The following is a 27921-nucleotide window of genomic DNA, read 5'->3' as shown; positions in this document are numbered from 1 at the left end:
CACAACGCCTCGTGCTTAATATTTGACAGTTTGTCCTGTCGAATATTCGACTATTCGAATACTTTGAGGTCGAATAATTCAAATACTAAAAATCACTATTAGTGAATGCCCTAACGTGCACAAAAATCATAAATGCCGGTATATTTATAGTGTGCCTTGAAATAAGTTACAAGAATCATGGGATAAAAATGTAAAAAATTTTACTTTGAGGTTCAGGTAAAGGGAAAGGCTAGTTGGGCTGCAGGAGTTGCAAGAGCGTCTGTTTAACAGAAAGAAACCTGCCAGCATGTCTGCTAGGAATGGATGCTGGGTCAAAAGTGGGTCATTGTGCTGGATAGCGGCCGATATACCCAGCATATACCGCAATTGCCGGACTATAAGCCGCATCTTTTTTCCCCATGTTTTGAACCCTGCAGCTTATACAACGGTGGGGCTTATATAGAGATTTTTTACAGCTAACGGCCAGTTAGTTGATTTTACAATGGTCTTTAACAAGGATTTATATATAGATTTTTACAGCTAACGGCCACCAGGGGCGCACTAGCAGAAAGCAGGAAGGACACCTGCGGCTTATATCGAGGGCTTGAAGCAAAAAGGGCGCAAGTGACATTTTTTCACAGGACAGCTTTCTAGTGATTGCAATTATTTAATTTACATTAATATCTTTAATCAGTCTATACTTTATACTTTAATACTTTACAGATTAGGCTTCAATGAATGTATTTCAAAATATACTTTTTAATGTTTTTAATTACATAATTAATCAATGAAACGCTGTCCTGTGAAAAGATTTCACTTACGCCCTTTTTGTTCCAAGCCCTCGATATGTAAACATTTGTTTGTTATACTGTAGTCCAGCAAATACGGTAATATGGCTCAGTGTCTTCTGCGTTCAATCTGTTAGTGAAGGGGAAACTACAGACTGCGGGCATCTTTATAGACTATGATGTGGGACAGGTCTCTCACACGGGTGCTACATCTACATAGTCGATCTACACATTATCTGGCCAGGGCTTTAATGAGAGCCTGCATCTGATCGCTCGCAATCAGATGCGAGTCATTCTTTCCAAAAAATAATAAAAACAAATGAGGCCCGGTGATTTCATCGTTCAAAAAGAAGGGGCCTTAGTGTGGGCGGGACAGAGGTTCATTTGGAGCTGAGCATCGACCATCATGGCCACCAAGTAACGCCGTTCCAAATTAAACAAAACGAGCCCGGTGATTTTACTCATAAAGACAGAAGCATTCAACCTTCATTGTTCAAAAAGAAGGGGCCTTTGTGGTGCTGGGACAGAGGTTCACTTCGACCATCATAAGGGAGCTGCTGAAGTCTGTAGCTGACTTTAGTCGACCAGTCGCCAGAACCGTAAACAAACCGCGCTTGGTTTTTGTAGGAAGATCTTAGCCTGGAGCATAACATAGATTAGCACAAGAAACCGCCGTCTAAAGGGACAACGGATAAACGGAAATACCCCACTACTCCTATTCTGAACTACCGTAAGAGGCACAAGAACTATCACAAGTTAACATTTCCCTGTAACTTGTATCCTAACTGCAGTGCTGCCTCTGGGCGACTGAATTTCCCCCGTGGGATAATAAAAGGTCTATCTAGATCTATCTATCTATCTATCAATCAATCACAAGTACTTTCAAAAGGAAGGATAGAGACTCTGGCCTGCCACTGTGAAGACTGCGGGCCAGATGAACCCGGTGGTTTTCCTATCGAGGCAGAATTATCGGCGTATGCGAGGACATTCTCCACAACAACTGGTGTGCTATGAAGGTGTTACTGGGCTCCCACGGGCACAAGCCTCTCTGGGTTGATCACAGTGCTACAACGGTATATAACGTCTTGACCAGTGCTGTGAGTGTTAACGATTGACGGCAGTCACGGCACACAAAAACGGCAATAATCTCCCAGTACAACCCTGGACAATCCTTCTCAGTGCCATGTGGTCATGCATATGTCATCAAAAAACAGTTACTGATGAGCCTCTACTTTAACAGGATGCGCAGCCAAAATGCAGATGCAAATACGTTTCTCTTTGCGTAAAAAATGAACACAAAGGGACGGAGAGCAGTGCCCAGGATTACAGCTTAGACCTGGACTAGAACTTTTGCACATCGCTCCAATTAACTGCAGAGGCGAATGAGGCATCTAGCTCTTTATATCTGTGAGGGAATATGGGAAAAAAAGGGACAGATCCATGTTGATGACTTAACCATTTCTGTGTGGAGTTTGCATGTTCTCCCCGTGTCTCCTAGGGTTGATACCCTCACAAAAACATGCAGTAATCCTGGTCTCAATAATGCCTCCCCCTGGCCAGCCGGGGCGCTTGATGGAGGGGAAAGGAACTGGTTGGAATAACGTGTTACTTCCACGCGCTACGTCCATCCCGGGGAAATCCCCCGTCAGGTGAAAAGAAACAACTTGGGACTCCTCATGCATAGAAGGAAGCATGATGTCAGTCCGTTGTCTCCCCAGGCGCAGCAGAGGGAGTGCAGAGCCCAGGATTACATAGGCAATTAGCACTGGGTGAAAATGGGTTGCTGAGCGAGCAGGAGGCCAAGGTAAACGCAGCTCAGTGGCCTTGTGGTTTGTCCGCCCTGAGACCAGGGGCGTCAATTGGGTATGGCAGGGGTATGCAGCTGCCATACCCTGGGTCCAGGGGGGGAAATAAAAGTTATAAATAATAAATATAAATCCATGAATGTCTCTTTGTCTATCTGGGCTGGTTATTATGTTGTTAAATTACAGTAACATAACTGCAAAAGCATAATGTAACAAAATGTCTCTTTAACAAGCTATTTTAATTATATTCACCACACTTGTATTCTCCCCATCTTGACAAAATGGTATATTCCCAGGTTCTGCAGGTCAGCTGCACAGGTGCAATGCATTATTATTAATTGTTTCAGACATTGTGAAAATAGCCGATCTACATGCTCACAACGCCTCGCGCTGCGAGGCGTTGTGAGCATGTAGATCTGCTATTTTCACAATAGAACCTTGTTATACAAAATATAATGCCTCTTTTCAATGATGACTCCCATCTTTGCCATACCCTAGCATTTGCTGAACTAACGCCACTGCCTGAGACTGGGAGGTTGGGGGTTCAATTCCCCGGCCGGGTCATACCAAAGACTATAAAAATGGGACCCAATGCCTCCCTGCTTGGCACTCAGCATCAAGGGTTGGATTGGGGGGGTTGATCACCACTAAGGTCCAGGGACTACAGATGAAAATTAGCCTGTGGCTAACTCTGGCTCATTTACATTGAAGTGAAAACTGACATGTCCATTAATGAGTACTGTCCCTGTCAAATAAACAAACTTTCAACGCAGCCACGGTGAGATGACTGGGTTAATCCGTGTCACTCTAGGGCTTAGACAATTGGCACGGGGTGAAAAATGGGTTACAAAATCGTGGGATAAAGATTTTACCTAGGGAAAAATAATTGAACACGAAATTCTCTGTATTTTATCTGTTTGAAATTTGTCATCTTTTGAGATCATTTGAATAGTTATGTGATCTATATCTAATTGAGTCTTTGACACATTGTGTGTGCGTATATTCAATCAATTACTTTATATTAGGCTAATAATGTTAAATCATGAATTTTTAGATAATTTCATTTTTATATATCAACAAAGCAACAGGAGAAAATTAATCTTTGTTTAAAGGCCCGCTGACAGGCCCCGAGATAATAATAGTATGATACAGTAGGTCACGTGGTCTCTCTGAAAACGGTCTGAAATAGTCTGAAACTCATGTCACAGTGTAATCTGCCCCTCGCCCCCAACAACAGCTGACCAGTACAGTACGTAGTCTAAGTACAGTCAATTCATTTGATTGGCTTATAATTGAATTGAATTATAATAATAATTCTCACAATGACATCATAAACATATTAACTAATATTTTAAGATTACTTTTTAAAGTGACAGTAGTACCCCTTTAGAAGACAGTCCTCCTTTAAATGTATTACTCCAATAAACCATTTTGTACTTTGTCCTGTCACACAGCAATAATCTAAATGGCTAGAAATTGTTCACGCCAGATTTGGTGCTTTTATCACAAAGTGAAGGACTTTTCCCGCATCAATCGGCTGCACGTTTGCCCCTCTAATTTGCTGCACTTGTTCCAGAGTTACACCGATCTTCCCGGGTAACATTCTCAGAGGGAAAGTAAAAGATTCGGTGTTAACGTACGGAAAGAGTGTCTCGGTGAAAGCTTGCCTGAAGGTGTGCAGGTGTGTGTCGGTGTCAGGATCGGAGAACGACAGCTTCCCTTTGTTCCAGTCCAGCTGGACCCTGATCCTCCGAGGTCTGTGCGTCACCGAGAGAGACTTGACCAACTCTGGCGAGGAGCATGCCGTGTACTTGCCTTCGTAGAGCCCTATTCTCCAGAATTTACCCATCGTCCTTCCCTTCCTCGGAAAAGACTCGGATAAAACACCCAGCATCCAGTTAGCGTTGTATCCAACCTCGACGTCCCAGCTGTGGGTCCCCGAGTTAAAGCCCTCGGAGCCCAGGACAAAGGGGAACGTGTCGAACCTCTCTGGGTTGTCAGGAATCTGCCGGCTCTCTCCGTCGCCCACGCTGGTCAGATCGTCGGACAGGCTGTATCTTGGGTGGGCGGTGTTGGGGTCCAGGATGACGGGCGTGTAGGAGACGATGTCCTTCATCTTGTCCCAGACTCTGAAGGTCAGGTTGCCCAGGTGCTTGGCCGCGTCTATTCCCGAGACCAGCCGCGTGTCCTGCAGCGTGAGCAGGGTGTAGTTGTGCAGGAACGAGATGCGTTCTTCTCTCAGCTCCTCCTCTATGGCTCTGATGTTGTTTGAGAGGGTTAATATGTCTCTGTTCAGGCCCTCAATCGTCTCCGTCATCGTCTGGCTCTTCTGCTGCTCTTCCTCCCTCAGTGCAGTGATGCTGGCCTCCTCTTCTTCATGTAGAAAATGATGCATCTTCTTAAACTGTTCCTTAATCTGCCTCTCTGTGTTCTGGGCCTGGACCTTAAGGAGTTCTGCCGTTTGGTCACAGTTTATTTTAGCTTTAATAAATAACTTGCGTTTTTCCTGTAAAGGCTTCAGAGATTTCTGGACTTCCTGCTTGTGCTCCAGTGCAGCTTTCTCGATGGGCCTCAAACTGTGGCCGGTGTGTTCTTTTGAATGAAGACACACGACACACAGTGGCTGCTGGCATTCCTGACAGAACAGTTTGAGTTTCGCTTCATGCAGACGGCAGAGATCCTCACACAGTGACGAAATCTTCTGACGTTTTGAGGCTCCCTGTTGTCTCTCCTGCACGAAGGCCTTACACAGGTTCTTCAGAGACAGGTGAATGGGTGGAGTACCCTTTGAATGTATTTTCTTACAAACTGGACATTCCTTTATATTCTTCTGTCTCCACCAATTCTGCAGACAGTCTTTACAGAAGCTGTGGCTACATGACAGGAGGACAGGAAGTGTAAAGACGTCACGACACACCGGACAGGAATAATCCTCTTCTCGAAGAGATGACTTGGAAGCCATTTGGTCTCCGAGTGAAGCGACAAACACTCAATACAGGAAGTCAGTCAGTGGTGCCAACACTTCCTCCTCTAGAATGTTGCCTGAAGTTTACTCTCACTGTGAATGGTGCTTGTTTTTAAAGTTCATTCAGCTGACAGAGTCAGCAGCAGGTTCCAGTGGTCTGGGTCAGTATTCCCTCCTGTAGCTGTGGGAAGACAGTCTGTCCTCCTCACTGGAAGTTGTGGCTTTGATCTGAAGGCCAATCCTTTCGTCTCAGAAGAGACTGGCAGGGGTCGACCACACACCACCACAGACCTGTTGCGCGCGCACACACACACACACACACACACACACACACGCACACACACACAGAATTTAATCCACAATTCCACATAACATAATGCTCCACGCATACAAGTATTGAACAAAAGAGGACAGATCCGAGCACTCAAAAAAGTTTTAAAAAGGAGGAGAACGGGTGTAAAAACTGGGTACTTTATTTCATAATAATAAGAGCCAACATGTTATATATCCTATGCCCTGATGAAGACCCAGAGAGGTCGAAACATGTTGGCTCTTATTATTATGAAATAAAGTACCCAGTTTTTACGCCCGCTCTCCTCCTTTTTTAAACTTTTTTTGAGTGCTCGGATCTGTCCTCTTTTGTTCAAGTTTTATCCCACTGATCCTAGTAGCACCCACTGCACGTTTTTAACTTTGCCGTTACCTCCTTTGAGCACCTAATTTCTCTTGTTCATCGACATACAAGTATTGGTTGAATGAGATGAATCAAAGCCAGGACAGTCTTTTATGTCATAGTAAAGACACAGACCAAAAAAGGACACTAGAAAGCCGTAATCTGATATGCATTTAGTTGTATTGATCACCAAGGGGAAAAGTGACCCTAGCATTATCCATGCTAACTAACTGTCCTGCATCATGACTGGACAAATGGTGTTGCTCGACAGAATTAATAGATCTACAAGCTGACAATACTTTGCATCACAACATGTTGTCAGCTTGTAGATCTTGTGTATTTGACAAGTGAGTCCCTCTGTGAGAGTGAATAATATATGAATACTAGTGAATGAGAAGGAATTTGTTTTAGGACATTTAAGCAGTGACAAGGGAATGTACAGTATAAAGCATGGCAGGATATAACAGGCAGCTGTCCAATATTATTATGGATCGTCAGAGCTTTATTGAACACACGGGGGGAAATGCATCTTTTCAATTTAACCTTTCTAACTATTCCATAGATTGTTCTGCATCAGCACTGTGCACAGATGTTATTAAAGGAGTAGTTCACTATGAACATGACTTTTTTTTCCTCTATTGATAATTAATTATTGCACAAATAAATTTACCCCCATTGATTCCGGATGGGGACCCGAATGCATTTGGGTCCCCATCTGGAATCGATGGCGTAAATTGACTATAATCAAATTATTGTCTTAGGAATGTGAGAAATACTGAAATATATTGAACTCAAGTCTCCATGGCGTGAGTAATCAATAGAAAAAAAGTCATTTTGTGGGTGAAGTACTCCTTTAAAGCTGCAGATAAGACTTGCATGGCATTGATTCACGTGATCATCAACGTTGTATCGTTGCCATTAGAATTTAGTAGCATAATTGCAAAACCAAAGTGTGTATATACCGCTGTCCTGTAAAATGAAGATCTGTGTATAATGTAAAGACTTTGTGAGTCGCACTGGCACAAATGGCAAACAAACAACACACTGAAGGATACAATCATGTTCAACTCTGAATACTTCATGTAAAAATATAATTACAAATGACCTTGTGGTCAGAAGCCCAGTTATAGTCTAGTAGCCAGAATGTGAACCAAGACATTTTGAGTACCCTAAAGTTTTATGTTAGAAATGTTGAGTATGGGTCCCCAGCATGTAAAAACCACCGGATGCTAACTTGTATATGTTGAGCAATTTTCATAATCAGCCGCTAAAGTTGGTGTCCCATTAACTTTACATTACAGGAAAAATAAGCAAAAAATTAATCTGCTTTAAGTAGCATATGAGGGGTCTAACTAGGGGTATTTCATGATTCTGAATCCATTGCAAGCATCCGTTTTGCATGAAAAACATTCCTTGGGCTAAAACGGACCCCAGAAACATGTGAAAAGTGATGATTCGGCACTTTTCATCACTAAACCAAGGCCGATTTTTCGCCAAGGAATGATTTTCGTGCAAAACGGATGCTTGCAATGGATTCAGAATCATGAAATACCCCTAGTTAGACCCCTCATATGCTACTTAAAGCAGATTAATGTTTTGCTTATTTTTCCTGTAATGTAAAGTTAATGGGACACCAACTTTAGTGGCTGATTATGAAAATTGCTCAATATATACAAGTTAGCATCCGGTGGTTTTTATATGCTGGGGACCCATACTCAACATTTCTAACATAAAACTTTAGGGTACTCAAAATGTCCGGGTCTACAATGGGGCTCTATGGGCTGGCTACTAGACTATTAAGCATCCTTACTTCAAAAACAAACTATGCAGATCAATCAATCTCAGAAATGTAGAATATTTGTAAAAAAAGCATTGCAGATGCCATGGCACCCCAAATCATAACTGACTTCGGAAACTTCTCACTGGACTTCAAGCAACTCTGACTTCAGAAGGTTGACATTTCTCTAATAAAAATCCTCGTTTTGATTTGATGTATGCCATAAAAATTCAACATTTTAACAAAAAAAAAAAAAAAAAAAAAAGTTTGGAATAATTCATTGAATGTGCAATGTATCTAGAGATATATGAACTTTTCAAGAATGTTTACTTTTACAAAACATTCACATTTTCTGAGATTTATCTGTAGATCGTTGATCAGACCTGTGTTTTTTAAGAGCTCCCTGGCCTTCAATGCCTTAACATTATAATCGCCCTCTAGAACTAAAATAAAAACACCTTATACCATAGTGTGGTTGCCCCTGACAGTACTTGTCCTACATTATATAACCTCGCCTACCAGGCTTTCTGGGGGAAAGCCTGGTGTTCGTTCACTACTGGCCGTTTGGTTTCCGCCTAAAGCGCCACTAGAAGAAGTAGCGTTGCTTTGATTTGGTTCCCTCCATTTGTTTCCCCAATCCCTATTAAAATGCTGGAGTAGCTTAGTGTAGTCGCTAACAGTTGGACTAAAAGATGCATATACCAAACTAATTTTTCAAAAGCAAAACTACTCCGCATCAAGGAGTTTATTAGGTAGGCCCTAAAAGTATGTCCTTGAGAGCAGGGGAATTATTTTGGGTTAAAACTGTTTCCGGTGGATAGTTCCGGCCAAATTGTAGTCTTTGAGGACTACAACATGACGTATAGTGGTTTCCGCTCCAGACCGATTACCAAGCCCGAAAAACGAAGTGATCCCAGACTAACATTATACCATCCATCTCTCTTTCCCCTCCAATATAAACGTTAATTTGCAGTGCTACTCCTCCCACATAGTCTAGTAAGAAAGGAGAGTCCATGCACATAGGGTGGATTTCTTTTCGCCACCAGTTGGATATATTTTAAGATTCTGCCAGGTAACAGGCTGAAATATCGTCCCAAGGGGTTCACTTTTAATGATTTCTTGCACCTACCTATTCACTTAATATACAGGAAAAAAATACCGCAAACATATCTTCTATTAGTAGCATGTGAGGGGTCTAACTAGGTGTTTTTCATGATTCTGAATCCATTGCAAGCTTTTGTTTTGCACAGAAAACATTCCTTGGGCTAAAAATGGACCAAACAAAACAATAGTTTTGTGGGGCCTTTTTTAGAATGTTTTTCATATAGAGCATCGCAGCGGAAGTGGTTTACTGGTCCCACTAAAGAAATCTCCCATTAATTTTCCCCCTTTTACAAAAATATTTATAACAATTATGTAAGGCCTATAACCAGTATGGCAGTGAATCATGACCATGAAACCTTTGATCCTACATGAAAACATTTTAATATTTAATTATTTGATATACTGCATTAAATACATATTTGTTTAGCGATTTTCAAAATGTTCTTTTCATAAAAACAAAGGTTGTATGGTCATGATTGACTGCCATCCTGGATGGCTTGGTTCTAGGCTTAACATAGTCTGGGATCACTTAACCTTTCGAGGTTTGATCCGGTCGGGAGAGGAAACCACTTTACGTCATGTTGTAGTACTCAAAGGACTACAATTTGCCGGAACTATCAAACCGGATTCAGTTTTAACCCAACATATTCCCTTGCGCTCAAGGACATACTTTTAGGGCCTACCTGTCCTGATAAATTCCTTGATGCGGTGTAGTTTTGCTTTCGAAAAATGTGTTTGGTATGTGCATCTTTTAGTCCAACTCGTAGCGACCGGCAAGACTACACTAGGCTACTCGAGCATTTTAATAGGGATTGGGGAAACAAGCGGGGGGAACCAAATCAAAGCGACGCCGCTTCTTCTAGTGGTTTCTGCGCTTTAGGCGGAAACCAAACAGCCTGTTGTGAACGAACACCAGGCTTTCTCTCAGAAAGCCTGGTGGGCGAGGTTAGGATTAACATAATTGTTATAAATATTTTCGTGAAAGTCTATGAGGACATTATTTTTTTAGTGGGACCAGTAAACCACGCCCACTGTGATGCTCTATTGTAGTTTGGACACAGCCGAACCAAAATAAATTCTGCTTCAGTAGAGTATGAATCGGCTTTTATGCTCATGGATCGGAAACAACAGCATGAACGCTTCAATATAAAATCTGAGCATACACACTTTTTATGAAAGGGACCCTTTGTGTGTGTGTGTGTGTGTGTGTGTGTGTGTGTGTGTGTGTGTGTGTGTGTGTGTGTGTGTGTGTGTGTGTGTGTGTGTGTGTGTTTTTGATACAAACCTTTATTTAGCGGTTTGTCTCAGGTGAGGAGGTTCAGCTGAGTTGAACAGGATTCTAAAATCAAACACAGAACAAAATAAGTTAACTCAGTTCTTCCCATTAACTACGGTATGTGAAGATTCAGGGGGCATATTCGCTATGCTGACTTGTGGGAAAAAATATACCTTTTGTGTAAATTCTATTTTTGCCGTGGACATACAAATGAGTGGACTACAATATTACCAGAGACGCATAAAGAGCCTTAAATGGCTTGTACAGGAACATGTAATAAATCGATTTGAAATAACTGCAGTGTAATCAAAAGCACAATATTGTCCTCTGACATAGCCAAGTAGTAAACGTATAGAGAAGAGAACTGAAAATGTAAATACTAAAGTCAACTAAAAAATGTACTTGAGTAGTCACTCCACCATTGTGTATGGTAGGCCTAGGCATAAAACACACCAAAACAAAAACGCCACTCAATTAAAAAGAAAATGCTGCAGCTTCACAGAGATGACTGTTCTCTGGTCTGTGACTGTCATAATAACGTAACAAAAGTGGATTTTTGTAGATAGATACCTTTATTATCCCAAGGGGGAAATTTAGTTGTCCAGTAGTAGCACAGCAGTATACAGTTATTTACAAAGTTACAGAGACGTAAGAAAGATAGATAAGAGGGAAAAAAACAAAACAAAGACAAGAGCAGTAGGCCTACAGTACCAACAAGGAGAAGGTGCATCAATAGAGGGGGCGAATAATATATAAGAATATATGTGAAAGCCATTCTACTAGCAGTCAAACATTGTTTATTTCTACAGGACTGGGTTAGCCATAAATTATAACCCCTGTAGAGAACCTTTATTTTGAAGACGTTTTCAAAGCTAAATGTTTGTTTTCACAAAACGCTAATAGTTTAGTGTCAAGTATCACTCCCTCCGGGCAAAATAAACACATAACTGATAGGCTCACTGTGAAGCAGACTCATTTACATCATTCTTTGAGCCCAACATTTAACTGTGGCGTTAAATTAATTAAATAATATAGAAAAGTACAAACAAACAAACCTCTCCGCATCTGTTCTGTTGTTCAAATCAAGGAAGTGCAACCACCAACAAGTTCCCCTTAAAAGCTTGAAACGTGCAAACACCAACAAGGTCCCCCTAAAAGCTTGAAACCGTGCTCTTTTAGTTCCGGTATTCGGCGCCCCTCCCACACGGGACCTTTTTTGCTATGTTTTAACTGAAATCGTTGCTTATTTTGAGATGGGGGTCCGCAGCCAAATACATATCGTTTTGGAGGTCCTTGACATGACAGAGTTGGCCAGTTGGGTAACCACTGATATAGCAAAACAAGTTTTTTTTCTTCAGAAAACGGTTAGAACTGTAAGAAGACATTTAGACCTATAGAATCTTTGTCAGTGGTTCTCATGACAAAAAAGTTGTCATGTTAGGACATTTTTCTACAGTCTATGGTTAGGACCCCCAAAATGACTGTTGGAGTTTTGTGTGCACCAAGTTTATACGATACCGCCCTCGTGTGGACTTTTAAGGTAATGGGCGTAACAAACCAGAGAACACTGCAAGCAGGTCGAGGGAACAACATGTTTCCACAGTTTGCACAAGCAAACAAAACAAAGGTGTAGTTAATTATACTAGTTACACCATTTTAGGCCTGATTTACACTGCAGCCAAATCCAGCCTGAATCAGATCTGTGTCACAACATCCAGATTGGAATCTGATCGGTTTGTGACCATTTAAACCAATCAGATTCCAATCTGGATGTGACTGGATTTGGCTGCAGTGTAACAGCAGCACCCTGACACCTGAATATGGAACACAACCTTAAACCTTGGGGTCCCCCAGGACTCTGTACATCCATCCCGGGAAGCGCTCACTATCCCGACTATCCGCTGTTCCGACATGGTCGGCAGGTTAGTTACTTAGCGTCGGCAGGTTAGTTACTTAGCGTAAGGCAGGTTAGTTACTTAGCGTAAGGCAGGTTAGTTACTTAGCGTCGGCAGGTTAGTTACTGAGGTAAGGTTTACTGAGGTTAGGTTTAAATCGTAATCGAGCAAAGTTTGAAATAATTCTGATTTTAAGTGATATAGCCCATCCTGTTAATTTTCAGTTTTCGCCACCTAGTGGCGGAAAAAATTACCTCTGGGAACTCAGATTGAGCCCATCCCAACTCATGTCATGTAAAACATGACTGCTGTGATATGTTCACTTGTGCGAGCCGAGCATAAATGCAAACACAGTAAACACACATTCACTGAGATGTCAATTAAACCTAAGTTCTTCATAGTACTTGACCTTCTTTAATATAATATTTTGCCTGAATAACTTACTTGCAATCTTTCCATTATAGGCCCAGAAAAGCAATGTTATATATATAGGTTTAATGGTCATTTTTCATCAGGATCCTGGATGGCCTGATTCTAGGCTTAAAATAATTGATAATTGTAAATCTCTATGGGAAAATGTAATGACCAGTACCTTTAGTGGAACCAGTAAACCAGGCCCACTGCTATGCCCCATTAGTCTAATACATTTTATAGTATCGCACCCTTACTCAACATGATCACTGTAATAATAAAACCAGTGAATGTTCGACTCTGTATAGAAAAAAAATCTTTATTTCAACAGGAACTCTGATAGGCCTACATTTCAATATACTTCAAGGTAGAACATTAAAGTACAGTATAGAAAAACAAAACGAATTAAGTGTTCATGGGATGGGACACAGGTCAGATGGCATAGTCTACTAGCAACTGTCCACATGAGAACTCTAAACTGAAAGTAGAAACAATACACAGGAACAAACAAATGAAATGGCAACCTCATACTTAAACTGGTAACAGAGGAACACAACAAGAGTATTCACTTTAAAAAACACAAATGACCAACATCATGGACCTTACGATGATCTAAACCAGGTATTCTGAACATTTTCCATTTCAAGGATCCCCGCTGTGATGCATTAGGCCACAGACCCCCAATTTGACAAAATAAAAAAAACAATCATATCAATAGGCTCCAACATCTGCACTGTAAACTCCTCTGTGTGTACTTCATTCTGAGTGCAAAAATTGAACAAAAACTACTCTTGCGAGTCATTTTGGTACCATTTGTACACTCTGAGGTAAAGACCCTTATGGGTCCATTTGGACCATGCGCTGTGGTGGTCCTCATGCACGCCCATGAATACGATCCTGCACCACGTGTGTGCACGCTGTTCACAGCTTTTAAACAAAACAAAAAAAATCTGTTCAGGCATTCATGAGTGCACGCTGTGTGTGCACACTGTTCACAGCTTTTAAACAGAAAAATCTGTTCAGGCATTCATGAGATAACAGCTATTATGTTTTCTTCAAATCTAAACAAACATGAAAGATGGGGTTGGTATGGGGGTCAAACATGCGTGATCATGCCTAGTAGATAGAAGGAAGTCCAATTTTATTTTATTTATTTTTTTAACGGTCCAAAACTTGGCGTGGTGTCGGCGGGGAACAGGAATAACTCGGGAAGCTCAGGGGGGGGGGGGGGCAGTGACCATCAAGAAAGAAACAAAGATAATGAAACGCCAATGCAAAAGGATGTGGAAGGCATAACATGTCTGTATACAGACAGAAAACGACTTCATTCCAGAGTTACACTGACCTTGCCTGGTAAAATCTTGAGAGGGAGCCGAGAAAGAGTGAAAAAGTATGGAAAGATTGTTTCAGTGAAAGTGTGTGTGTAGGTGTGTATGTGTGTGTTAGTATCAGCATCAGAGAATGAAAGCTTTCCTTCATTCCAGTCCAGTTGGACTCTGATCCTCTGGGGTTTCTGTTTCACAGACAGAAGAGTCATTGGCCTTGGGGACCAGTGGCCTGCTTTGTATTTACCTAGGCTGAACAGTATACCCCAAACTGGACCATTCTCTGGGAGGTTTCTCTGAAAAGACTCTGACAACACACCCAGTGCCCATGTTGTATTGTCTCCAACCTCAACCTGCCAGCTGTGGGTCCCTGAGTTAATGCCCGCAGAGCCCAAGACACAGGGCCGCCGATCAAACCTTTCTGGGTTGTCAGGAAACTGCTGTATTTCTCCATACCTCACAGTGGTCAGATCATCAGACAGGATGAGTGTTCGATGGGCAGTGTTGGGGTCCAGAATGACAGGAGTGTAGGAGACGATGTCCTTCATCTTGTTCCAGACTCTGAAGGTCAGGTTGCCCAGGTATTTGGCCTCGTTTATCAGTGTTCACTTTTTCCATTGTGGTTTTGTATTTCAGCAGGAATGAGACGTGTTCAGCTCTCAGCTCCTCCTCTATGGCTCTGATGTTGTTTGAAATGGTTAATATGTCTCTGTTCAGACGCTCAACCTTCTCCTTCACCCAACCTCTCCTCTGCTGCTCTTCCTCCCAAAGTGCAGTGATGCTGGCCTCCTCTTCCTCTTGTAGAAACTGATGAAGCTTCTTAAACTCTTCCTTAATGTGTGCCTCAGTGTGCCGGGCCTGGACCGTAATGTGTCCTGCTGCTTTGTCACAGCTTATTTTAACTTCAGTAAAGTCCTCAAATTTTTCCTTTAAAACCTTCAGTGATTTCTGGACTTCCTCCTTGTGCTCCAGAGCAGCTTCATCGATGGGTCTGAAACTGTGGTTGGTGTGTTCTTTTGAATGACAACTCTCGACTGGCTGTTGAACATTCCTGAAGAACAGTTTGAGTTTCTCAGCTTGCAGACCTGCAGAGATCAGACCTGAGTTCTCACGATTGAAGATCCTCTGACCCTGATAAGTTCTCTGACGTTTTGAAGCTCTCCGTTGTCTCTCCTGGATGAAGGCCTCACACAGGTTCTTCAGAGCCAGGTTGCGAGGTAGATGATCTGTTGGATGTATTTCCTTACAAACTGGACATTCATTTGTTCTCTTCTGTCTCCACCAATTCCGAAGACATTGTTTACAGAAGCTGTGGCTACATGACAGGAGGACAGGATTTTTAAAGATGTCACGACACACAGGACAGGAATAATCCTCTTCTGGGAGAGATGACTTGGAAGCCATTCTGTCTCTGAGTGAAGCTACCAAACAATCTGCTCAATACAGAAAGTCAGTCAGTGGTGCTAACACTTCCGCCTCTAGAATGTTGCCTGAAGTTTACTCTCACTGTGAATGGTACTTGTTGTTAGTCCATGCAGCTGACAGTCAGCAGCAGGTTCCAGTGGTCTGGGTCAGTATTCCCTCCTGTAGATGTGGACCACCACAGACCTGTTGCAACACACACACACACACACACACACACACACACACACACACACACACACACACACACACACACACACACACACACACACACACACACACACACACACACACACACACACACACACACAGTTTTATCATTCAAACATGAAAAGATAACTGAAAAGCTTTGCTCTGTTTTTTTGCGACCGCCAGGTCGCAGTTACTATCAAAACCTCCACCGGCTGTCCGTCCGTCTGTCTGTCAGTCACGTCACACTTTTCCCCCTCATTTCTCACATGGCCCTCTACTAGCGCCACCATAAGGCCGATTCCTGCAAGACACATTTTTGGACACTGCTCCTACAGATTTTGCCCTAAAAAAACACACAAACCGGTACACAGCATCTCTACAGTCATGTCATCAAAATGCATCGGTCCCATCTAACGCCACCATCTGGCCGATTTTTGAAAAACACATTTTAGGACACTGCTCCTACAGATTGTTCCTAAAAATCACGCAAAGCGGTACACAGTATCTCTACAGTCATGTCATCATACTCATCAACATGGATCTGTCCCATTTCCCATATTCCCTCCTGATAGGCTACCATTGCCTTCCAAAGTTTGTGTATGATATGATATGATATGATATGATATGATATGATATAGTACTTTATTGTCACGGTCGCTTATCTCCTGATTTAGGGAGTCTTACTGGTTTGCATGTAGACATACTGTATATTGTTCTATTGCTGAGGGGGAAAAGTGGTTTGATATGAAGTGAACGAGGACACTAGTAGCCTCCATCTAATATGCATTAGAGTTGCACTGATCACCAAGGGGAACAGTGTCCCTATAGCATTAACTGGAATGGACACAGGTGGAGTCACTGAAAATGTAATACTGTCCGCTGTTTGATTTTTCCATAGTAAGGTGTTGTCAGCTTGTATTATTAGGTGTATTTGTCAGTCGAGGAGTGTAAATAATAAACACACGGTTCCCTCTCAATGGTCTGATTCCTTAATGGTTCACTTTAAAGATTCAGAAAGATATAAATTATATAATGATAAATCAGCATTCCATTATAAGAAATATGCATAAACAAATTCAATCATACACACAGTATTATTGTAGTGGTTCTCAAAGTGAGCTCCAGGGACCCTCTGGTCCGTATACTCTGTACTCTCATGTTCTTCCATTTGTACACTCACAAGACGACAAGTTAAGTTATAGTGCAGGGGTCTTCAATGTTTTCTTGCCATGGTTTGTGTAAAATGTGTATTTTGGATTCATGTCAGTTTGTGTTATCAGATGTAACCACTTGAACCGTCAATACTTAATTAACTTGACCTTTCACTCTGTACTTAGTGTGCTCTTTTTTCCCCTCTACACCAAACCTCTTTGCCGAAAATAGCCGATCTACAAGCTCAAAAGGAGACATTGTGAACTTGTAGATCTGCTATTTTTGGCTTAAGTTCTCAGAATAAGGACGTTACGGTTCAAGTGGATAATATAAAAAAAGGAGAAAAAAAGTTTCTATCACACAATGATTTGAAGGACCCCCTGTAGTAACAGGGGGCCCTCCTCTGAGGACCCCCTAGGGGTCCCGGACCCCTTGTTGAAAACCCCTGCTATAGTGGGACTTGAAATTAAAAATCACACCCGTGTGAACTGAGCGGTGGTGTGTGTGTGTGTGTGTGTGTGTGTGTGTGTGTGTGTGTGTGTGTGTGTGTGTGTGTGTGTGTGTGTGTGTCTGTCTGTCTCTGGCCTGAACAACAGCGCCCCTCCCTTAACATGTGTGGTCAGAAAAGGTACTGCAGGCTCTGCAGGCTACATACAGACACGGACACACACACACACGCACGCATACACACACGGCCACGTATAGGAGACGGTGTAACCACCGCTCAAAAAGTCTGAGAACCAGCTGTCCTGTAATTGTACAGCAGACATGAAGTGCACATACCAGCTCTGACAGAGTGAAACGCTCCCAAATGTGACAGAACGGAGTCCGGTTCCTCAGTGATGGGTCCCGGTTCCGGATGCCTAGTCTCAGGGGGTCAGGTGAGGTTCAGTGGTGCTGAACAGGACTCTAAATCAAAACAAAGGAAACAATACATAAGAAATGACTCGGTTCTTGTTTGAACTCTAATACTTGACAGGCTGGGACAGCCTGGGAGGTGTGCATTAAAGCAGCGGTCTTCAACTGGGGTCCGGGACCCCTAAGGGGTCCTCAGATATACTGCAATCTTTGAGTGTTAGTTTTACATAAACCACTTGAACCCTCACATCCCTAAGAGGTTTGGTGTACAGGGAAAAAAAGAGCAGACCAACCGAGAAAAATAAAATACAATGAAAACTGAAATCTTCGGATTAATGGGATGTCAGACCAATGCCATGGCACCACTTAAGGGACCTCAATTGTACTTAAATACAGTACTGAGTAAGTTTAGTTACTCCACCATCTAACTATTAATTTAGCAAATGTCTGTCTGACCATCTGCATGCTGACATCACTGAGTTTCGCTGCCATAGACCAAATTCACACGGGGGCCATCTTGCCATTAAGTTAATGAAACGCCACCCCTGACCCCAGTTGCCACCCGGTTTCAATGCAAATTTCAAACATGGCCGCCAGGTGAATATGGCCTATTGTCTATCTGTCTGCATGCTGACATACTCTGACGTCATAGTACGGACATCACAGACTGGCCTGGACACGGAAAACCATACATGGGCATAAAGATCTTCCCAATGGGCACTCCAACATTACTTCTGAGACTCCCACATTAAATCCCTCAGATACTGTGCACAGGACTAGTTGTATAAAAATTCTAAGCTGGAGCTTAGATGACTGTCAGACGAAAATTCTGTTTATTTCTACAGGACTGGAACAATGCTATAGTGTGCGTTTTCACACTTAAATCAAAGTAAACGCTGATGGTTTAATGGTTTCATACGTGTCAAGTGTTACTCCCTCCTGGCAAACAAACACAACTCAATAGTTAGTAATATCAGACACTGATAGCTTCACTGTAACTCATTTAAGTTTGAGAATAAGAGGTCCTGTAAATCTGGGGGTTTCAAAGTGGGTGACGGGGCACCCTGGGGTGCCGTGACGGCAGTCCAGGGGTGCCGCGAGATAATTTGATAATATTTGGAATTTATTTGGACACTTGAAAAAATATTTAGTATCATTTTAAACTTGAAGTACAAAGTTATTTTCAGCCAGTTCTAACCAAAATGGCTATTATCTCAACGGTTTCCTCGCAACATAATCACTAAAATATCGTCACTGTCGGGTAGAAACCTCGTATCTCCAAGTTTCAAATGTGTATGTCTTTTGGCAAAGCCCTGCTTCATCATACAAGACTGTCGCACAAAACTAGTGAAAACAGCCAATCTACAAGCATATCGCGAGGCGTTGCGTTGTGTGCTTGTAGATCTGCTGTTTTCACTAGTTTAGTACATTTTACAGATGATGAATACAAAACGAACGGTTTTGGACATATAAGGTTTCCACCCGACAACGACGATATGCTAGTATAAATAGAAGGTGCTGGGAGAGAAAATTATAATGTATTGGTGCCTTGGATTAAAAAAATATGTATGGGGTGCCCCACAGATATAAAAAGCTAGATACCTCCTCCGCCGCTGCAGTTCATTAGCGCGACTGGTCAAACACCTCTGGCGGAAGTGCACAACTGTGGAACTGCGGAAGGCACTCTGCCCCCTCCAATGAGAAAGAGGGAGTCCTGCCAGTCCTGCATCTGATTGGACTACCGAGCTTCCCATTCTGTGACGCACAAGGAAGCGTCCTTCAGAATTCCCAAGAGCCCCGCCTCAGAATTCTGGAGGCTTGCGTAGAGTTATTGGGAGGCTTGCCAGCGGTCTTGGACCAGCACCCCCCAGCCGGAAGAGGCGTCTACCTTTCTATGTCTGTGGGGTGCCCTGAGACAAAAAAGTTTGGGAACCCCTGCCGTAAAAGTATAGCAGACATGATGAAGTGCACATACCACGCTCCCATATGTGACAGAACCGAGTCCGGTTCCTCAGTGATGGGTCCTGTTCCGGATCCCTAGTCTCAGGGGGTCAGGTGAGGTTCAGCTGTGTTGAACAGGACTCTAAATCAAAACACAAGAAAAGAAAAACATATAAAAAAATTACTCACTTCTTCTTTGAACTCTAATACTTGGTAAGGCTGGGACTGGGAGGTGAACAGGGGCCCCCAAGGGGTCCTCAGGTATACTGCAGGGGGGGGGGGGGGGCAAATCTTTGAGTGTCATTTACTTTTTTTTTTACATCAACCACTTGAACAAGTGGTTGATGTAAGAAAAAAAAAAATGAAAAAAACTCAAATTGTACTTGAATACAGTACTGTTAGGTTTAGTTACTTAATTACTCCACCAATAAACAGACAAATATTCTGTTTATTTCTACAGGACTGGGACAATGCTATTGGCCTATTGTGTGTTTTCACACTTAGTTCAAATTAAACGGAAACGCTGATGGTTTAATGGTTTCATGAGTGTAAAAGTATCGCTGCCTCTAGGCAAACAAACACAACTAAATAGTTATTCATGTCATACAATGATAGCTTCACTGTTAACTCATTTACATCATTCTTTTAGCCCAAATCAGCCTTGGATCAAGACCATCATGGAAGTTTCCGCGGGAGTTTACTGGAGACTATCAGGACCAAACTTCCGGGTTTAACAGCAGACATACAAGCTCACGTCGCGTCGCAGATGCAACCCGTTGTGAGCTTGTAAATCGGCGGCGGAAGATCGATGCAGACGTTTGCGCAATGCACTATGGGGCGTAGGAAACTCGTGGATATCTTATCGATTCTTACATTTTGCAGATAGCCTACATAATGATAATAGGCCTATCTATGATAGTCTTGGTCTTTACCCCCAGTTGTCACTGGACATCCACCGGGAATAGTCCCCATTTTTCCAAACATTTACAAATGTAAAATCTAAAGTTCTTACCCGGTAGCCACAGATGTTGACTCGGCATTCGGAACATTTGTGCACCATATTAAGACATATTTTTCAATAAAGAAGTGTTCTAATCCCATCTGTGCCTTAACGCCATTGTATCTCCTCGTTTACACGGAGTGTAATACCGGCTTTCGCCTCATGCGCCCCTCCACTACTCAATGAGGAATACATGGGTCTTCCGACGGAATCCATCAATCCGCCCGCGATTAAAACACAAATATATTGCAAAATAAGGACTAATACACCGCACGCATGTTCCGAATGTTGAGTTAACATCCGTGGCTACAGGTTCTGCACTTCTTTTGTACATGTAGGTCAGATTTGATTAAAATACAGCCATGCTAGTCTTGAACCAGATTCCAAGGCTATGTCCAAATAGTACAAAACGTAAAGAAATTAGTTGGTAAATCAAACGTCCATAACAATAACAAACCATAGAATTGTAGGGTTTCCATTGTACACTCTGGGATTGTTTGGTTATGCCTAAAGGATGATGTCTTAAGATGGGGACGTTGTTGTTCTGTGGTGTTGGAGAGAGACACGTGTGCAGAGTTATAATAAATGGTTTAGCCGAGTTGGCGTTCCAAAGAGTTACCTCCTGGTTATCTTGTCTTTATAAAGAGATCATTAAGCTTACACATATAATACACCGCCGTCTCGGACGCTACATTGGTGGCAGCGGTAGTTGGAGTGTGGAGTTTTATGACTGTTTTCTCTCCGTGGACAGTTACTTGGAGTTTCTACTTTGTCTTTGTTTACGCTGGACTCGAGCACTATGCTTGGTGGACGTAAGAGTGAGGACTGTAAGAAAGAGAGCACGACGTGGGATATGGACGGAGAGAGAGAAGATTACGGACGTGCGGGGAATTATGCTGTGAGTGGCTTCAAAGTGGAGCTCCCGCCGCCGTTCCGTGGTGACGGACAGAAGCCGTTTGCTACATGGATAAAGCAGTTTGAAGCCGCGGTCCGCGCTCAGACGAGGGGGGCGTCGTCCGCGGGCTACAATGATACTCTGGCCAACATTCTGCCTACCAGGCTGGACGGGGCAGCGTTCCTGTTGTGGGACAGTCTGCCTGGAACTGTACAGTGGGATTATGGACGTGTGATGGAGAGGCTGTCCCTCGGAACGACCGTACAGGCTATTCTCCGCCTCCTGCGGAGGTGGGCTGTGATCCTGGAGTGGGGGATGGCTCCCTCGAGTCCCCTGTTCACACGCCTGCCCCGCCTAGGGTTTCTCGGGTTGGGAGGCCTGTGCGGGCCCCTATACGTTTTGGGGATTATGTGATGTGATGGGTGCATGCTGCAGTATTTTCTGTTTTTGTTGTGTTCTGAAGAGTTCATTCAGTGAGGTTGTAATACTTTTTGAGCCTTATTTACATGTCTCACTGGCACTGGCGCCTGTTTATTGGAGCCAAGGGGAGCAAAGGCTCCCCCAATCTGCCAGTAGGGGGAGCCCGGCTCCCCCTCCCGCACCCCCACCCCCCCCCCCCCCCCCCCGTCCCCCCCCCCCGTCCCCCCCGTCCCGTCCCGTCCCGGGCCGCGCTTCTACAATATCTTTCAATTAATTAATTCTGCGACTGGTGGAATGACGACGCGTGCCACGGGAGCTCAGACAGAGAGAGAGAGAGAGAGAGAGAGAGAGAGAGAGAGAGAGAGAGAGAGAGAGAGAGAGAGAGGGAGATACTTAAGAAGAGCTAAACCAGGCGTGTCCGTCTTCCTTTAACGTTCGGGTAAGAACACACTCGCTCCATGGTTCCCCCCCATGGCCTGGGCTTGGGCTAAGCCAGGAACCCACTGCAGCGAGTGTGTGTTCTAGCCCGGACGGTAAAAAAAGACGGAACGCTGCTGTGTGATATCTGTTGTTGTTGTGTGGTTACTGGAGTAATTAAGTAAAACTCGGAAGAAGTTTTGCGGCGAATATGGTTAACAGAACGGCAACTTTTGGAATTTGGATGGTTCAGATGGAGGAGGAATTGAGATAGCAGGAATGGAGAAATGGGTGAGTTAATATGAACAGAACTGAACAGAACTGACTGCCTGGTGTTAGCATAACATCCAATGTGAAGCCCCAAAGACACCCGAAAATTACTTAATGAAGGAAACCCGCCTTAGTTGACTTTATACCCGAAATTATCCATTTTAGACGACTTAATATCCGCAAATACCCGATTTTTCGCGGCGCCGCAAATTTGTGCTCCCCCTAGTGGGGACGGAGTTAGGCGCCGGTGCTCACTGGGTCATGTGGAATTTTGAATAATGTGTGTTTACAGTGCCTTGATGTTGGGTTTATGCACTTGTGTACTTTATCTTTTTATTTTATTTTTTTCTCTACATTGTTCCATTTGGTCCTCTCTTGTTGAATGTGTTAAAAAAAAAAAAGAGGAAGGAAAGACACATGGAAATGAGGACATTTCTTTTTGTAAGGGGGGACGTATGTAGGGTTTCCATTGTACACTCTGGGATTGTTTGGTTATGCCTAAAGGATGATGTCTTAAGATGGGGACGTTGTTGTTCTGTGGTGTTGGAGAGAGACACATGTGTGCAGAGTTATAATAAATGGTTTAGCCGAGTTGGCGTTCCAAAGAGTTACCTCCTGGTTATCTTGTCTTTATAAAGAGATCATTAAGCTTACACATATAATACACCGCCGTCTCGGACGCTACAGAATATTCTGTTTTAAACGAACTTTACAAACTTATGTGAAACAAACAAACCTGAAACCTCACTTCTGTAGCACTGAGTGACGACACCGACACCGCCTCTGTTGTTGTTCAAAAACAGGAAGTGCAACCACGAACAGGGCTAAAATGAAATACCTGAAACAACACTATATTACAAGGTTCCGGCCAGATTCAATAAATATAAACTCTCCCCACACTAACGAGACACAAAACAGTCTCACAAGAAATAAATCATAAAATCAGTCATACATAAAATAATTACAAACAATCAATGGCTTGAGGTTTAGAACATGCAGCATGTATGATTCGCCACAAGAGGTCACTGTAGCATAAATTCAGGCAGAACCACAATGACTATCATGTATAATTGTCTGAACTTACTTTATCTTTCCATTGTTGTTATATTAGATGTTAAGGCTTCCCTCCCCTGAACACAGGCTAATTGTGTGTGTGGCCAAAACTAGATGCACTATGGTGGTACAAAGTACATTTTATATGTGCTCTTTGTTCAGATATGTTCTGTGCTTGACTGCTTGATGATCTTGCACTACCATATAAGGCCATGAGATCTATGAGACAATACAAAGGATCAGTCATCCTATCAATAAGTTGGTGGTGTGCACTGTGTGAAGGTGATAAAAGACTATCCTATCACAACAGATGTATATTGAGCTAATGCTGAGATTAACTGTATATTACCCTGAAGGTCTACATTAGGCATAAACATGTCGACTGATATTAACTAGACTCAAGTCATGAAAGAGAGTTCCTATTTGTTTCCCTGAAGACAAAACACAATGTTTAACCAAAAAACTCTTTAAATTTAACCTCAAGTAACGGGTCAAAGTTACCAAAATGGTGTTATTTCATTCCACAATAATGGATGAAATGAAAACTACGATATTAGTGTAATAGTCTTAAACATGTTATTGTAGCGTACCCTTAGTAGTCCTCAACATTATTGTCATAATAAAGTAGTGAACATTCAACTCACACTCACTATAGAAAAGGAGTATAGATGGCCTAAGAATAAAAATCATCCCAGGTTCAAACGCTTTATTTCAACAGGAACTCAAAATTTCGGTCTTGGGTAGAACATTAAAGACAGATGTACAGTGAAGAATGACAACAGTGTGCATGACCAATAGATTCACTTTTTCTGTTATGCAAAGGTTAACAAAAAGCAGATTCACTTTACTGGCAAAAACATATTCTCAGACCTAGAAAAATGGTGTTGCCTATTAGCAAACACACTAATTAAGTGGTCAAGGGATGGACACAGGTCACATGGCAGAGCCTACTAGTAACCGTCCACATGAGAACTCTAAACTGAAATTAGAAACAATACACGGGAACAAACAAATTAAATTGCAACCTCATACTTAAAGAAGTAGTTCACCCCCAAAATGACTTTTCTATTGATTACGTGAATTAAATTATATATATTTTTTGTATTATATATTTTTTTGTATTTGTTGCAGACAAAAAAGTGATGCATGGCCCTAGGGGACCCAAATGAATGGCAGTGGATGGGGAGACCATCAGGACTTTTAATTTAATTTTTGTCTTAGGAATGCGACAAAAAGCTACAAATATTATTGAACTCAAGTCTCAATGGCATGAGTAATCAATAGAAAAAAAGTCATTTTGGTGGTGAACTACTCCTTTAAACTGTTAACAGAGGAACACAATAATAGTAAGTATTCACTAATGTTAAAACAAACAACAACATTAATACATGTTTAATAGAAACACTTTCATGGAGCCCCATGGTGATGTAACCCAGATATTATCAATGTTTTCCATTTCAAGGACCCCCGCTTTGATGCATTAGGCCACAGACCCCCAATTTAATTAAAGAAAAAAAAAAAGTCTCTAGGCTCCAAAATCTTTACTGTAAACTCCTGTGTGAACCAAAACAACTCTTATGAATCTTTTTTGTACCATTTGTACACTAAAGACCCACAATGGTCCATTTGGACCCCTGGTGTCTCCATACCCTTCCATTGAGAAACATTGATCCAAACACCAAGAGAACCATCATTAATACCCATCAAGAAAGAAGCAAAGATAATGTTAACACCAATGCAAAAAGATGTGGAAGGCATAATAATGTATACAGACAGAAAACTACTTCATTCCAGAGTTACACTGATCTTGTCTGGTAAAATCTTGAGGGGGCTGAGAAAGAGTGAAAAAGTATGGAAAGATTGTTTCAGTGAAAGTGTGTGTGTAGGTGTGTATGTGTGTGTTAGTATCAGCATCAGAGAATGAAAGCTTTCCTTCATTCCAGTCCAGTTGGACTCTGATCCTCTGGGGTTTCTGTTCCACAGAGAGAAGAGTCATTGGCCTTGGGGACCAGTGGTATGCTTTGTATTTACCTACCCTGAACACTATACCCCAAACTGGACCATTCTCTGGGACGTTTCTATGAAAAGACTCTGACAACACACCCAGTGCCCATGTTGTATTGTCTCCAACCTCAACCTGCCAGCTGTGGGTCCCTGAGTTAAAGCCCGCAGAGCCCAAGACACAGGGCCGCCAATCAAACCTTTCAGGGTTGTCAGCAAAGTGCTGTATTTCTCCATGACACCTCACACTGGTTAGATCATCAGACAGGATGAGTGTTCGTTGGGCAGTGTTGGGGTCCAGAATGACGGGAGTGTAGGAGACGATGTCCTTCATCTTGTTCCAGACTCTGAAGGTCAGGTTGCCCAGGTGTTTGGCCTCGTTTATCAGTGTTCCTGAGACCAGTGGTAGTGGGTCCTGCAGTGTGAACTGGACTCTTTCCATTGTGGTTTTGTATTTCAGCAGGAATGAGACGTGTTCAGCTCTCAGCTCCTTCTCTATGGCTCTGATGTTGTTTGAAATGGTTAATATGTCTCTGTTCAGACGCTCAATCTTCTCCTTCACCCAACCTCTCCTCTGCTGCTCTTCCTCCCTCAGTGCAGTGATGCTGGCCTCCTCTTCCTCTTGTAGAAACTGATGAAGCTTCTTAAACTCTTCCTTAATGTGTGCCTCAGTGTGCCGGGCCTGGACCGTAATGTGTCCTGCTGCTTTGTCACAGCTTATTTTAACTTCAGTGAAGTCCTCAAATTTTTCCTTTAAAACCTTCAGTGATTTCTGGACTTCCTCCTTGTGCTCCAGAGCAGCTTCATCGATGGGTCTGAAACTGTGGTTGGTGTGTTCTTTTGAATGAAGACAAACAACACACACTGGCTGTTGACATTCCTGACAGAACAGTTTGAGTTTCTCAGCATGCAGACTGCAGAGATCCTCAGACCCTGATGAAGTTCTCTGACGTTTTGAAGCTCTCTGATGTCTCTCCTGGATGAAGGCCTCACACAGGTTCTTCAGAGCCAGGTTGCGAGGTAGATGATCTGTTGGATGTATTTCCTTACAAACTGGACATTCATTTGTTCTCTTCTGTCTCCACCAATTCCGAAGACATTGTTTACAGAAGCTGTGGCTACATGACAGGAGAACAGGATCTTTAAAGATGTCACGACACACAGGACAGGAAAGATCCTCTTCTGGGAGAGATGACTTGGAAGCCATTCTGTCTCTGAGTGAAGCTACCAAACAATCTGCTCAATACAGAAAGTCAGTCTGTGGTGCTAACTGCTAACACTTCCGCCTCTAGAATGTTGCCTGAAGTTTACTTTCACTGTGAATGGTACTTGTTGTTAAATAAAGTCCATGCAGCTGACAGTCAGCAGCAGGTTCCAGTGGTCTGGGTCAGTATTCCCTCCTGTAGATGTGGACCACCACAGACCTGTTGCAAAACACACACACACACACACACACACACACACACACACACACACACACACACACACACACACACACACACACACACACACACACACACACACACACGCTGATAACTGAAAAGCTTTGCTCCGTTTTTTTTGCGACCGCCAGGTCGCAGTTACTATCAAAACCTCCACCGGCTGTCTGTCCGTCTGTCTGTCAGTCACGTCACACTTTTCCCCCTCATTTCTCACATGGCCCTCTACTAGCGCCACCATAAGGCCGATTCCTGCAAGACACATTTTTGGACACTGCTCCTACAGATTTTGCCCTAAAAGAAAACACGCAAACCGGTACACAGCATCTCTACAGTCATGTCATCAAAATGCATCGGTCCCATCTAACACCACCATCTGGCCAATTTTTTAAAAACACATTTTTGGACGCTGCTCCTACAGATTGTTCCTAAAAATCACGCTAAGCGGTACACAGTATCTCTACAGTCATGTCATCATACTCATCAACATGGATCTGTCCCATTTCCCATATTCCCTCCTGATAGGCTACCATTGCCTTCCAAAGTTTGTGTATGATATGATATGATATGATATGATATGATATGATATGATATGATATGATATAGTACTTTATTGTCACGGTCGCTTATCTCCTGATTTAGGGAGTCTTACTGGTTTGCATATAGACATACTGTATATTGTTCTATTGCTGAGGGGGAAAAGTGGTTTGATATGAAGTGAACGAGGACACTAGTAGCCTCCATCTAATATGCATTAGAGTTGTACTGATCACCAAGGGGAACAGTGTCCCTAGCATTAACTGGAATGGACACAGGTGGAGTCACTGAAAATGTAATACTGTCCGCTGTTTGATTTTTCCATA

General features: G+C 42.7%; 2 protein-coding genes across 2 annotated transcripts in view; both read right to left on the bottom strand.

The window, feature by feature from the left end:
- LOC308300401 (5'-deoxynucleotidase HDDC2-like) overlaps nt 1–23342 on the bottom strand; it is a 51655-nt gene extending 28313 nt beyond the window's left edge. Inside the window, exons 1-3 of the mRNA XM_080744224.1 lie at nt 23302–23342; nt 19598–19705; nt 17548–17673 (exon numbers count right to left, since the gene is read on the bottom strand). The gene's annotated coding sequence lies outside the window, so the exon portion shown is untranslated. The remainder of the gene's footprint in view (nt 1–17547; nt 17674–19597; nt 19706–23301) is intronic.
- On the bottom strand, nt 1247–26826 carry LOC308300839 (uncharacterized protein; the record flags this gene model as incomplete). The annotated part of the gene is made up of 3 exons (XM_080744736.1): nt 1247–1406; nt 4213–5445; nt 25403–26826. 3 exons carry the CDS (start codon nt 26824–26826, stop codon nt 1247–1249), a joined length of 2817 nt encoding a protein of 938 aa, XP_080600862.1.
- Nucleotides 26827–27921: the final 1095 nt, after the last annotated feature.

This window comes from Nannobrachium achirus (genome assembly GCF_963921795.1).
Source record: "Nannobrachium achirus genome assembly, chromosome: 16".
In the NCBI taxonomy this organism is placed as follows: Eukaryota; Metazoa; Chordata; class Actinopteri; order Myctophiformes; family Myctophidae; genus Nannobrachium; species Nannobrachium achirus.
Note: the sequence above shows the minus strand (reverse complement) of the source record. Positions and strands in the feature narration are given on the sequence as shown.